The sequence below is a fragment of the Exophiala spinifera genome, assembly GCF_000836115.1.
Source record: "Exophiala spinifera strain CBS 89968 unplaced genomic scaffold supercont1.6, whole genome shotgun sequence".
Classification (NCBI taxonomy): Eukaryota; Fungi; Ascomycota; class Eurotiomycetes; order Chaetothyriales; family Herpotrichiellaceae; genus Exophiala; species Exophiala spinifera.
Window position 1 is genome coordinate 194,893 of NW_015622518.1, and position 12,396 is coordinate 207,288.

Consider the following 12,396-nt stretch of genomic DNA (forward strand, 5'->3'; position numbering starts at 1 on the left):
CAACCGCCATGTCTGTCGTCAACTGGAAAACCTCGCCCTTCGAGGTCTACATCGGACGGCACGTTCCCGACGGCCCCTCCAATGTAGCTCCCGAAGCCTGTATCTACGGCAACCCCTTCGTGCTGAACGACGTCGACGACCCTGTCGAGCGCGCCCAAGTCATCGGCGCGTACGAGAAGTGGCTTCTATCACCCGAGCAGCGCGGGCTGGTGGAGCGCGCCAAGAGAGAACTACCGGGGAAGGTACTGGGGTGTTGGTGTAAGCCCAAGAATTGCCATGGCGATGTGTTGTTGAGGGTGGCGATGGAGAGCGACGAGACGACGGAGAAGAAGAGGGTGGAGATGGGCGTGGTGTAGCTTTGTTCCTGTTGGAAAGGTCAGAGAATGTGATAGGTATGCTCATGGCGGAAGTTTCTAGGATGACCGAGCAGTTCGATCACCTTGGCAATAGAGTCGATCTTAATTCGCTGCCTAGAACGGAGCAGGCACGGGGCGGTCTTTCACTTGGGTTTGTACATCGATGCTCGGCGAAAAGGTCGGATGCCAGTACAGCCCCAGTGGGTACTTCTCCGAAAACTAGAATAAACCATCGGATTCGTATCCGTAACGAAATCCGCTTAGATCTAGAGAGGTCGAAATCCATGCACATTCGCCCGCGGCAGCAATATGTGCAACGCTGAAACACTGGTCTCAGGCCGACTTCGTGGCGAGGACTGTAGGTAAGTCCTTGATGTCAACCAATACACCTGGAGTGGCAGTGCCTTGTTCGGCCTCTCGGATCAGATTCACGATCCTCATGGCGTCAACTCTCAACGACCCAGTGTCGAAAGCTACCATCTGTATCTCGCTTTCATGGCACTGTCCTGGGCCAAGGGGGCCGACCCTCAGCTCGGCCGTCAAAGCCATAAGGTCAGTCTCCGGAGGAACCGTGTTTGAATGATGCATAGCATAAACCACGTTTTCATCCACAATTGCCTGTGCAATGTCCACGCCGTCTTCATTTTGTGTATGCCGTCTCTCGCTCGGATGGAAGGATGCCGTAGATGACTTTGGGGCGTGTCGTTTTGCCATTGACTGTGCTTGAGTCGTCTGTCTCTGCATTCGAGGCAAAGGTATAATGGTGATTTTTGCGACTTTCAAAGAGTTGTTGACGACTATGACTTTCCAGCTGAATGGCACGCCTACCTCAACCGCACCCTCAGGAGCAGTAAAAGAGATAGACAGGCCACTTCTCGCCAGGACATCCGAGGCTGGTCGGAGGCTCAACGCATTATCGATTGGCGGTAACGAATTGTCATTGCTAGTTACGGTAGGTAAACTTGTTGGTCGGTTAGGTCTCTGGATTGGCTGTGAAGGAGGGCCAAACGAGGGATTCAAGGCTTGGCTGAAATCCACATGCGTCGTCCACTCCATGTTAATCGTTGGACGGCATTCTTCACTTGAATGCACAGATAGTCGAACCCTGATGGACAGGATATCGATGTTGGGATTTACAAGAGATGTCCCGGGTGAATCGCTGGTACTCAAACCCTGTTGGAGTTTATGGATAATGGTGATGCAGTCTCCAGAATGGCACTGTATCGGTAAAAAGTCCACCATGATTGGTTCCACGCGGCCACTTTTGAGTGCAAGTTCGACGACCTCCACCGTGGCATCGATCTGTACGAAAGGAACTATCTCGATGTCTAGGAGAGCCATGTTAGTCGGCACAGGTGAGAGTGCATTGATTCTGTTATATCGAATGCGGGCCACGGCTGCCGGGACAGCCCTGTAACGTCGGGATGGAACGTGCTGGATGTGAAGCCGTGACTTGTGTGGTGCAGTAAGTGGAAGTACTCTCTCGAGCCTCGAAGCGGCTAGGTAAGGAGGATGTTGTTGGAAGCCTGGAATGAATCGCATCGGCTCCAGGATGTTGGCTTCGAGCGGTTGAAAGGGGGTGAGGTCGTCATCTTTCCGATTCTCGTCCTGCTGCTGAGGACTTATTGTGGCCGAGGGGATGAACACAATGCTTGGCTGAGGAAGGCGGAATCTAGGCCTATTCAGGGGCATCTGAATTTCCCATATCAAAGTCAATATTCGAGCATTGTCGCTTGATTGACTGGCGAGAACTAAAGGTTCGCTTTCCTGGATGCCTTCATACGAGGAGACGAGGTCCCTGGCTGGTGTCGATGGGGTGGCTGGCGGTTCATTGCTAATGGACTCATCGAGAGCCCAGGCGTCGACTTTGTATGACAGACGCGCCAGGAAAGCCTTCAACACATCTTCGTCGCAATGAGGCACTTGGAGGATTGCGAGTGTCCTCAGCTTTTCATCTAGTCTGCCATGAGTAAGACGACATTCAAGAACGGCACCCTTGGGGCTGCTCACCGAAGAACAAGGTGTCTCTTTCCTTGATGGTAACCAGGCGACCCGTATCATTTGTCGTCTCTGAGTAGGTTTCCAGCAACTCAGCAAGATCTGTGGTGGTGTCTTGTGGCACGACAACATCCAGCAAAGATGCTTTTAAAGCCTCTGGGTCCATGGCGCGCGAAACACCATGAGCGATTCTATGCCGCGTTTCAGCTCATTGGGCCTGACAAAGGACCAATTCCGACATGGATATCAGGACATTGCCATTGTACAGTATAGTCAGGAGAGTAGTTCACCGATCAGGAGGTCTGTACTTTGTATCTGTCCTCGGTGCACTTGCTGCGTCCCGCCAAGCGACCGTTACTTATGTAAGCAAATACCGATTTTCACTTCTCCGGCCCAGAGCCTTGCAATCACTCTCGTCTCTCAGTTGCGTGTTTCCTATGAAACCACAAGATCTCATCGTCTGATGCACGCGTGTAGAAGTGACACTGGGCACACTGACCTGCGACTATGAACAACCTTCCACCGACACCTGCGCAGTGGCAGGAGGCGCGTGCTCCTGATGGCCGTACCTACTACTACAATGCAGTAACGAAGGAGACGACATGGACGAAACCGATCGAAATCATGACGCCCCTAGAGAAGGCTCTCGCGTCTCAGCCATGGAAGGAATATTCCACCCCCGAAGGCCGGAAGTATTACTACAATCCCGAGTCGAAGCAGACTGTTTGGGAGATGCCTGCGGAATACCGAGAGGCACTCAATTCTGCTCAGCTTCCTCCCAAACCAGCGCAGCCCCCTCCAGCCTTCGTCGCAGGCGGCAGCACTGCGCTTACCTCCTACTCAGCCTCTCGCGACATCAGCACGCCGTTTGATTTAAGAGCGCGAAATGACGGCATCCAACTGCCAATCACAAAAGAGGTGGTGCCAGATTATTCTAGTTTCGAGGAGGCAGAAGCAGCCTTTATGAAATTGCTGCGCCGTGCCAATGTTCAGCCTGATTGGACATGGGAGCAGACGATGAAAGCGACTATCAAGGATCCTCAATATCGAGCGTTGAAAGACCCCAAGGACAGAAAGGCAGCATTTGAGAAATTTGCAGTCGAGGTTCGGCAACAAGAACGAGAAAAGGCCAAGGAGAGACTGGCTAAGCTACGCACAGATTTCAGCAACATGTTGAGAACGCATCCAGAGATTAAGCATTACAGCCGGTGGAAGACAATTCGGCCTATCATTGCAGGAGAAACTGTTTTTCGATCTACCGACAGCGAAGAAGAGCGCAAGCAGTTGTTCGAGGAATACATTGTCGAGCTCAAGAAACAGCATCTCGAGCGCCAAGCTGCGAACCGAAAGTCTGCGCTGGATGACCTCGTAGCCATACTCAAGGCTCTCGACCTGGAGCCATACACCAGGTGGTCTCAGGCACAGGAAATACTCGAGCAGAACGAAAGAATCAAAATCGATGAGAGATATAAACTTCTGAGTAAGTCAGATGTCTTGACGGTCTTTGAAAATCATATCAAATCACTGGAAAGAAGTTTCAATGATGCGCGTCAACAGCAGAAAGCCAGCCAAGCTCGGCGCGAACGACAAAACCGGGATAAATTCATTGAACTACTACAGAGCTTGCGAAGCCAAGGCAAGATCAAGGCCGGCACAAAATGGATGAACATACTGCCATCAATTGAGGACGACCCCAGGTATGTTGCAATGCTGGGGCAGGCAGGGTCAACACCGTTGGACTTGTTTTGGGATATCCTCGAAGAAGAGGAACGAGCTCTTCGTGGGCGAAGAAATGATGTCTATGATGTTTTGGAGGTAAGCTCTTCGTTTGTCCACTTTGGCGTCGGCATGCTAACGACACGCAGGACAAGCGCTATGAAGTTACACCAAAGACTTCCTTCGACGAGTTTCTTGATATCATGCATACTGATCGCAGGACAGCCAATATCGACCGAGACGCTCTTGAGCTCATATTCCAGCGTTTACATGAAAAGGTTATCAAGCGAAGTGAGGACGAAAAGCACGCTGCTGGTCGTCATCAACGTCACGCGGTCGATGCCCTCCGCTCGCGAATCAAACACCTTGACCCTCCCGTTCGCATCAACGATAGCTGGGAGATAGTCAAGCCTCGGGTGGAAAAGACTGCTGAATATCAAGCGCTCGAGAGCGATGACTTGCGGAAGGCTGCGTATGAGAAGGTTATCAAGCGCCTGAAAGAAAAGGAAGAAGATATAGAGAGGGACCGGGAGCGCAGACACTCAAGACGTGAAGAAGATCGTGACCGTCGCAACGGCCATCGCGGGGAAGTCAGACATGGACGACTGTCGAAATCACCTGAACCGGACGCCTATGAAGCCGACCGCCGCAAGGCCATGGCTGCCAGGGAGAAACAGTATCGCAAGACTAGCTCTCTAGGTTTGAGTCCGCCTCCCTCATCTTACCGTGAGCGTGACAGGCGCGAAAGGGATGAAAGGCACGGCCGTCTCGACCGTGACCGCACTCCACCCCCTCGTCACATGAGCACCTATGAACGCGAACGGCGCGATCGCGAGGAGGAAAGAGAGCGCCTGTATCGGTCCCGGGCGGATCCTCGTAGCAGTCGAGACGAATTGAACTATGGCGAGGAATCCAGAAGTGTGGCTGGAAGTGAGCGAAGACGGCGGCGAGGCGACGGTAGCGATGCCGAAAGCGTCGAAAGTGGCCGTCGAAGTGCGAAACGGTCTCGACGTGAGACTGTTACCCCTCGAGACAAAGCTAAGAGCAAAACACCCGAGCCTGTCAAGGCAGAACAAGAGGCCGAGCCGAGTGGCGTGCACTCCGGCAGCGAGGAGGGAGAGATAGAAGAAGACTAGACTTGCTGCGGACGGATGTGGTTTCAACAAGGTCAGTCTACCGTGGCATCATCCTTCTCCGCGGTGGCCATAATCTCAAGCTTGAGCTGAAGGGAAACCCAGTGGAAAGGGCCGAAATCTGTTCCTATTCGACCCCAGATGCTGTTGGGCAGATAATCTGCTTGGATTCGAGCTGCGATTTCTTCCAAAACTTTGGTTTCCTCGGTATGTAGCGTCCACTTACTGGTTCTAATTATCAATTGCAGCACTCTTTCACCTTGTCGTGTCTCAACCCCGACATCATATCGGTAGCAGGTGCGTATGATGCCTTTCCGGCCGTCTACTGTTGTTTTCTGGCGTTTTATTCAATTCATCTCTTTGGCAGCATATGCGCTGTGTTATCTGATGGCCATGTGCTGCCTTGTCGTGGCGATGTTTTATACCTACAGAAATTTTTGTCCTTGACGTGACGCGTACAATACACTAAGCCTTGTCGTTGAATGCCGTGGTATGTCGTCAATAAAGGTCTCCAAGCTGCTGGCAGCGCGGCCAGTGGCGCAATGGCAGTACAGAACCGTTTTTCGGATTGCTGCATGAGGCGGTTGTCGCTTTTGGCTGCGTTGTCGCTTCTGGATCTCTTATTCACATGATGATCTACTCAAGATAAGATCGCACCTCTCAGAGAAAAGTGAAAATCACCGCTGTCATTAGACGATGATCTTGATAACTCACTCCATTGTTTCGTCTTTGTAATATTGGTGAATATGACGGCCGTTCATATTCCGAAATTGCTGACTGTAGTATGTCCGATCTTGCTCGCATGTCAAAAAGAAAAAAACATTTAAGATACTTCAAACACCAAATCATGCTCATTACCTCTATGCCTCCGTTTCTGACGACGGGCTGTTGCATCTTCAGCGTCAATGACTTGTACGCATCTCGGCCATTGGACCTCTGCGTCCGGCCACCATTGTCATCATGGTGTTTCGTAAAATCGTGGTTTGCTCCTACAATTTTGCAGAGGGAGCAGATTTCAGATTTTTCAAGCGGCTCATTTGGGGATCGTATAGCGGTTCAGGCGTTACGGTAGCCTTTATCCGGTTTCCAAAGTACTCGACGTCAACAGTTGCGCCGTCTCTGACATCGCTGGGTAGCCAAGCATACGCGATAGGCTTGCGGACTGTATACCCGAAGGCTGCGCTCGTCACATAGCCGCATGCTCTGCCGTTGAGGAAAACTGGCTCCTTGCCCATCACCACCGACCGGCCGTCGTCGACCGTGAGACAGCGCAATCGTCGAGAAGGTGTCTTGGAAAGGCCTTCGATAGCGGCATGGCCAACATACCCTTTTTTATATGGATCAACTGCGAAGCCGAGGCCAGCTTCATATGGGTTGTGTTCGGTTGTCATGTCGGTGCCAAAGAAGCGGAATCCCTTCTCCATGCGCAAAGCATTGAAAGCGGTGCGTCCGGCCGCAACCAGCCCATGGGGCTGACCGGCCTTCCAGAGGAGATCCCAAAGTGCCAACCCATATTCAGCGCTGGTCCAAAGCTCCCAGCCAGGCTCTCCAACATATGACAGTCGGATTGCGGTGACAGGGATGCCGCCAACGTTGACTTTTTTGCAGCAGGAGTACCGGAGGCTCTTGAATTCGTCCGCAGTGACCTTACTGATCACATCGGAGGCACGTGGACCCCAGAGGCCTACGCCACAAGTAGCGCCAGTAATGTCTCGCACCTGTGTCCATTGAGAAGGACTCTTCTGAGACAGTCTCTTGGCTTCTCGGCTGAGATAGGCCAGGTCTACGGGAGTGTTGCAAGCAATCTGGAATAACTCTTCCTCGACCCTTGCCACGGTGAGCTCGCTTCGAACGCCGCCATGCTCGGTAAGAAGCAACGAATAACTCACAGACCCAGGAGCTTTCGAGACGTCGGTCGTGGTCATCCGCTGCAACAACTCAACCGCTCCAGGTCCCGATACTTCTAGTCGACGCAGAGGTGTCATGTCGTACAAAGCCACGGCTGTTCTCGTCTTCCATGCTTCAACTGCGGCAATGGGCGAATAGTGCTGGGAAGACCATGCGTCTCGCTCAACCGGCTGCCATTCCTTTGGCAGAGTTTTAAGCAAGGCGGCATTCGTGGCATACCAGAATGGACGTTCCCAAGCGCCTGATTCCAGAAAATAGGCCCCCAGTTCGGACTGGCGGGGGTAAAATGGACTGACTCGCAGGTTGCGTGGAGACAGCTTAGGGGCGAGGGGATGGATGATGTCGTAGACCTCGACAAAGTTCTGTTGCGATGTTTCTTGGATATACGCATGGGTGAGCTGTGCTTCGTCGAATCTTGAGAGTTCACAGTCTGTCAGATCGATTTGAGACTTGCCCGTTGTCAAGACTTCAGCAACTGCTCTCGCCACGCCCGCAGAGTGCGTTACCCAAACTGCTTCGGCGACCCAGAAGCCGTCTAACATTGGTGCCTCTCCCACCAGCGAGCCGCCATCCGGTGTAAAGGAGAAGATGCCATTGAATCCGTCGGCAATTTCGGTCTGCTGCAGAGCAGGTAAGATCTCTTGAGAATGTTTCCACGCTGGCTCAAAGTCCTTTGGTGTGAACTCCAGTCTGGACGGCATGTTCTTCTCGTCGACACGCTTAGGGGTAGCGCCCAACGATGCGGCAACAACAGGCATTGGACGATGTCCGTAGTACCCAATACCATACTGCTCTCCATGCTCGCGGTAGTACAAGTCTTGGTCCTGATATCGTAGAATGGGCAAAACTGCTCCGTTCGGTTGAGGTACACGACCAGCCTGGGCTGGGACTTTGGTTGTCTTCACGTATTGATGAGCCAGCGGGACCAGAGGTATCGTCAAGCCGACCATGGCTCCAACTTCAACGCCCCAGAATCCGGCACATGAAACCACTATATCAGCTGGGATTGTGCCGGTCTTAGTTGTCACGCCTGTGACGTGCCCGTGGGCTTGTTGGATGCCTGTAACTTCGGTGAGATCACGATATCGAACGCCGGCCTTTTGCGTCCGTTCGATGAGGACCTGAACGGCTCGAGCGGCCAATGCTAACCCGTCGCTGGGAATATACAGGCCGCCAAGTACCTTGTCGCGATTCAGATGCGGATATAATCTGAGGCACTCATCGGCGTCGATTAGTCGAGCGTCAACGCCCCATGAGTAGGCATAGCCTTGCTTCCGCTTGAGCTCCTCCATCCGTTCGTTTGTGGTGGCAATCTCAAGACCTCCGACTTGGTTGAAGCAGTCCAGAGACAGCAGCTTGTCGACGGTGTAGCGCGCGAACAGCGTCATGCTCTTTGACGGATTTGTCTGAAAGACCAAGCCGGGGGCATGCGAGGTCGAGCCACCAGGCATGTTCAGAGGGCCTTGCTCGACGACGGTGATGTCGGTCCATCCTCGCGAGACCAGCTCGTCGGCGAGGTTGGCTCCGACAATACCAGCGCCGATAATTACGACGCGTTTGTTGAGGGCTGCCATAGGTTTCTTCAAAGGTAGGGTAATTAGGGTACAAACCACTCCTCAAGAATTTTGTAGATTCATGTGTGTCAGGGGCAGATGAATTGGCAGGCTATAAAGAGAACACAGAGCAAGACACTTCGGGACTTCCAGCTCCCGCCAGTGGTCCATGGTCGTATGGATCTAGAAGCCTTTCCTGTTGCTAGTGTGTATCTGCATACCGTAGTCGTACGAGCACAGTCAGTACCCAGTTCATCGAGAAGGCGTCAAGACCCCGCAACGAATCGTGGCTTAACATTAAGAAATGGATTAGCGCACCCAGAATCGACATGGGTTCCATCTGGCATGAAGGGCGCGAGATAAGGAAGATCATGGGCCCTGGCTTGGGTGGAGGGTGATGTGCCCAGGGCTAGTGCTAGGGGGGTGCACGGAGGACACTTGCAAGTCGCAACTTTCCAAACCCCCTTCTGAATCTTTCTGCTCCTCTCCTGGGCGCCATGTTCCGAGCTCACTGCTCAGAAGGAACACTCACGCTGCCCTGGCTCCCCGTCTGGTATACCCTGGTCCCTGATAATCTACCGCCAGTTTCTGCGTGGACCCACAGCTCAGTCTCAATTGCAAGGGTTCTGCGAATGCTAAAGCCAACGTCATTGTCAAGTGGCGCCGGGGAGTATGAGTATGGAAAATAATCCCCTTTTAGGCACTTAACGTTTCTCCTCTTCCATCACATGTGCCATGGTTGTTCCCAAGTCTTATCGCACACTGCGACACCCTCCATCCGGCCCGATTTCCTGACGCGGTTTGATATCATGCTAACCCGCGAGGAGCTCCGTTCCGTGAAGCAACTGTGGCCGAACCCTGTGAAGAAGAGCAGACAACAGGCCACATGGTGCCCCCAGTGGTGTTGGGGACCAGATCAGCCGATGCCGTGAAACTTGTTGACTAACAAGAGGAAACTCTGATGGTGCTGGCTGACCTCGCCGCACAGTACGACCGACACTCTATTTCCCCTGGGACTGTGTGGAGGGGCACTCGCTGGTCGAGCCTGGGCTGCCGTGGCTTCATTCTACACCGCGCCAGACAGCCATACTGAATCAGAGTTTGGGTTTATCCCCAATAGCCGACGCTATCTCAACTCTCGCAGTGCTGATGATTGCTGTAGGGCACAGGCCCGAACAAACAATATTGTTCTAGGCCTCACAAACCTGCCTACTCTATGATGATTGGTGACACGTCTTATCAATGCAACATGGGACAAGCCGGCTGTGCGAATCCTTGATGACAACAAAGGGTCTGAATCATCACCTGGGTCTGAGTATGAGATTGTGGGTTCTGATCAGTGATCTCTGGAAAACAAGCTACTGGAGGCTAATCTAGGCGCTGAGGGTGTGATCCGAGACCTCAGCCCGCAATTCGTCGGAGCCAGAATGTCTTCTGCAATGCTATGGATGGCATCTCCGTGCTAGGTTAAGGTCTGAGTTTGAATTGATGTGAACTTTGGCCACTTCAGGTCAAAGGCCACTGCATCGTCACTCGGACACGAAACCCAGAACGGACCCCACTATGAATAACGCTGTGGCGGCATCGCTGCACTATTCGGAGACGGTGCTGGCGCGTCGAGCTTGGTGTACTCGTCGCTCGACAGGCCCTTATCTGCTTCTATGGAATTGATTGCCCCATGGGGCTTGACGGATGGCCATCAAGCTGATAAGAGCCAAGGGATAAACGCATTGTGGTACGATATATCTAACAAGCTTACCGTCAACATCAGGTCAGACATCATAGCTGTTGGAACAGTCCCTTGTCAGCTGATTACCATACTCCCTCATTACTCTCTATCTTGATGAATATGGCCCCGGCACTCCTGAACTACCTGGGCTTTGGCGGCAGTGCTGCTGCTGCTGAAGACGAGAAGAGCTCCGTCCGAGCCCTGCCTGCACCATGGTACACTTCCGAGGAGATGTACCAGCTCGAAAGACGAGCCATCTTTTCGAGACGATGGCTCCTCACCACACATCAAAACAGACTGAAGCAAGCTGGTGACTGGCTGCGTTATGAGATTGCTGGCTTCAATATTATCATCTCTAAAGACCGCCATGGAAATATCAACGCCTTTCACAACGTCTGCAGACATCGTGCCTACCCCGTCGTCGACGAGGAGAAGGGCACGTCAAAGATCTTCAGCTGCAGATACCATGGATGGTCGTACGGACTCGACGGCAAGCTCGCCAAAGCTCCCGGATACCAGGACCTCCCAAGCTTCGACAAGACCCAGAACGGTCTCTTCACCATTCACGTGCACATTGACATCAACGGCTTCATCTGGATCAATCTCGATGGCAAGGAGAAGCCCGAGGTGCCGTGGGAAGAAGATCTCGGGGGTGCCGACTCTCAAGAACGGCTTCGACAGTTCCAGTGGGACCAATACGAATTCGATCACGTCTGGGAGATTGACGCCGCATACAACTGGAAGATAGCAGCCGACAACTACAACGAATGCTATCACTGCAAAACAACTCATCCCGATATCCCCACCGTTGCAGACCTCGCATCCTACAGTGTCAATGTGCAACGTGCGTGGATTCAGCACAACGGCGCCACGACAGCCGAGCAGAGAGAGAGAGGATTGACTGTCTGCGCCACGTACTTTTGGCCTAATGCCTCATTTAATGTTTCGTAAGTACAAGAACAGCAACTCCATTTAGCTGTATGAACGATTAACTAACGGCGACGTGATGGATTACAGACCTCATTTCTTCTTCACGCAGCGCTTTGTCCCTCGCGGACCCAACAGGACTCTTGTCCGATACGAGGTGTTCCGCAACAAGAACTCGTCCGAGGAAGATTTCCAGCTGATCAACAACATTTACAAGCGCATCATGTCGGAAGACAAGGTTCTGTGCGACGCAGCACAGAAGAACATCAACACAGGTGTGTTCGTGAACGGCGAGATGCATCCCGTCATGGAAAAAGGTCCTCTTTACTTCCAGAAGCTTGTCCGCGAAGCTGTGACGGAACATCACAAGCGCGAGCAAGCTGCCAGAACCGAGATCTGGCCTGCCCGCCAGAATCTCCCCACCAGTGCTCTGGTGACCAAGAAGGACATCGACTTCTGCTCTGGTCTTGCCTGTTCCACCAACCAGGAAGGCCTGGTTTGGTAAATTCTTTCCCTGGAGCGAAATTGCACGGTATAGGTTTGTTTTTTCCGACGTTGACGAGACGACCAAACTTTCGAAGGTGTCATTTGGCACTTGTTTTAATGCATAGCCATAGGTTTTGGGGATTCTATTACCAACGACACCTGCAGAATCTTTTTTCTATCATCTATTATACAACGATCAAGACAGAGAGAAAAAGAGAGAGGCCTTGGCTCATCCCATCAAGTATCGACTTTTCTTCTATGCGCAATCAATGATGCGTGATGTATTCAGACTTAAGAGGCCACCGATTGGCTCCAAAAAGCGACAAAAGCTCTTCTGCAATGAAACCACTGCGACTGCCAGAAGCGACAACATTGCCTTGCTCTCGCCGCATGTAAGAAAGCAACAATGATCTCGATGAACCCACGCAGCAATTACCATCGAGAACCACGGACTCTTGCCTAGCGACTACATTCGACAGCAAGAATTGCAAAGTACTTGACCCAGCGACAGTAATTATACATACACCTCTCGCTCTCACGGGTGCCGTTGAACAAACGAGTATGTTGAATTCTACTAGCGCTGTAGAACA

At 52.4% G+C, this 12,396-nt stretch overlaps 5 protein-coding genes across 5 annotated transcripts; 3 read left to right on the plus strand and 2 right to left on the minus strand.

Annotated features, from left to right (window-relative positions):
• Window positions 1-8: 8 nt before the first annotated feature.
• On the plus strand, window positions 9-356 carry PV08_07987 (uncharacterized protein; the record flags this gene model as incomplete). Its single annotated transcript, XM_016382313.1, has 1 exon — window positions 9-356. One exon carries the CDS (start codon window positions 9-11, stop codon window positions 354-356), a length of 348 nt encoding a protein of 115 aa, XP_016233016.1.
• Window positions 357-689: 333 nt separating this feature from the next.
• PV08_07988 (uncharacterized protein) lies at window positions 690-2,520 on the minus strand (the record flags this gene model as incomplete). The annotated part of the gene is made up of 2 exons (XM_016382314.1): window positions 690-2,311; window positions 2,367-2,520. 2 exons carry the CDS (start codon window positions 2,518-2,520, stop codon window positions 690-692), a joined length of 1,776 nt encoding a protein of 591 aa, XP_016233017.1.
• Window positions 2,521-2,861: 341 nt separating this feature from the next.
• On the plus strand, window positions 2,862-5,206 carry PV08_07989 (uncharacterized protein; the record flags this gene model as incomplete). The annotated part of the gene is made up of 2 exons (XM_016382315.1): window positions 2,862-4,169; window positions 4,220-5,206. 2 exons carry the CDS (start codon window positions 2,862-2,864, stop codon window positions 5,204-5,206), a joined length of 2,295 nt encoding a protein of 764 aa, XP_016233018.1.
• A 986-nt stretch (window positions 5,207-6,192) lies between these two features.
• PV08_07990 (uncharacterized protein) lies at window positions 6,193-8,685 on the minus strand (the record flags this gene model as incomplete). The annotated part of the gene is made up of 1 exon (XM_016382316.1): window positions 6,193-8,685. The coding sequence occupies one exon, from the start codon at window positions 8,683-8,685 to the stop codon at window positions 6,193-6,195; it is 2,493 nt and encodes an 830-aa protein (XP_016233019.1).
• Window positions 8,686-10,513: 1,828 nt separating this feature from the next.
• Window positions 10,514-11,825, plus strand: PV08_07991 (uncharacterized protein; the record flags this gene model as incomplete). Its single annotated transcript, XM_016382317.1, has 2 exons — window positions 10,514-11,340; window positions 11,411-11,825. 2 exons carry the CDS (start codon window positions 10,514-10,516, stop codon window positions 11,823-11,825), a joined length of 1,242 nt encoding a protein of 413 aa, XP_016233020.1.
• Window positions 11,826-12,396: the final 571 nt, after the last annotated feature.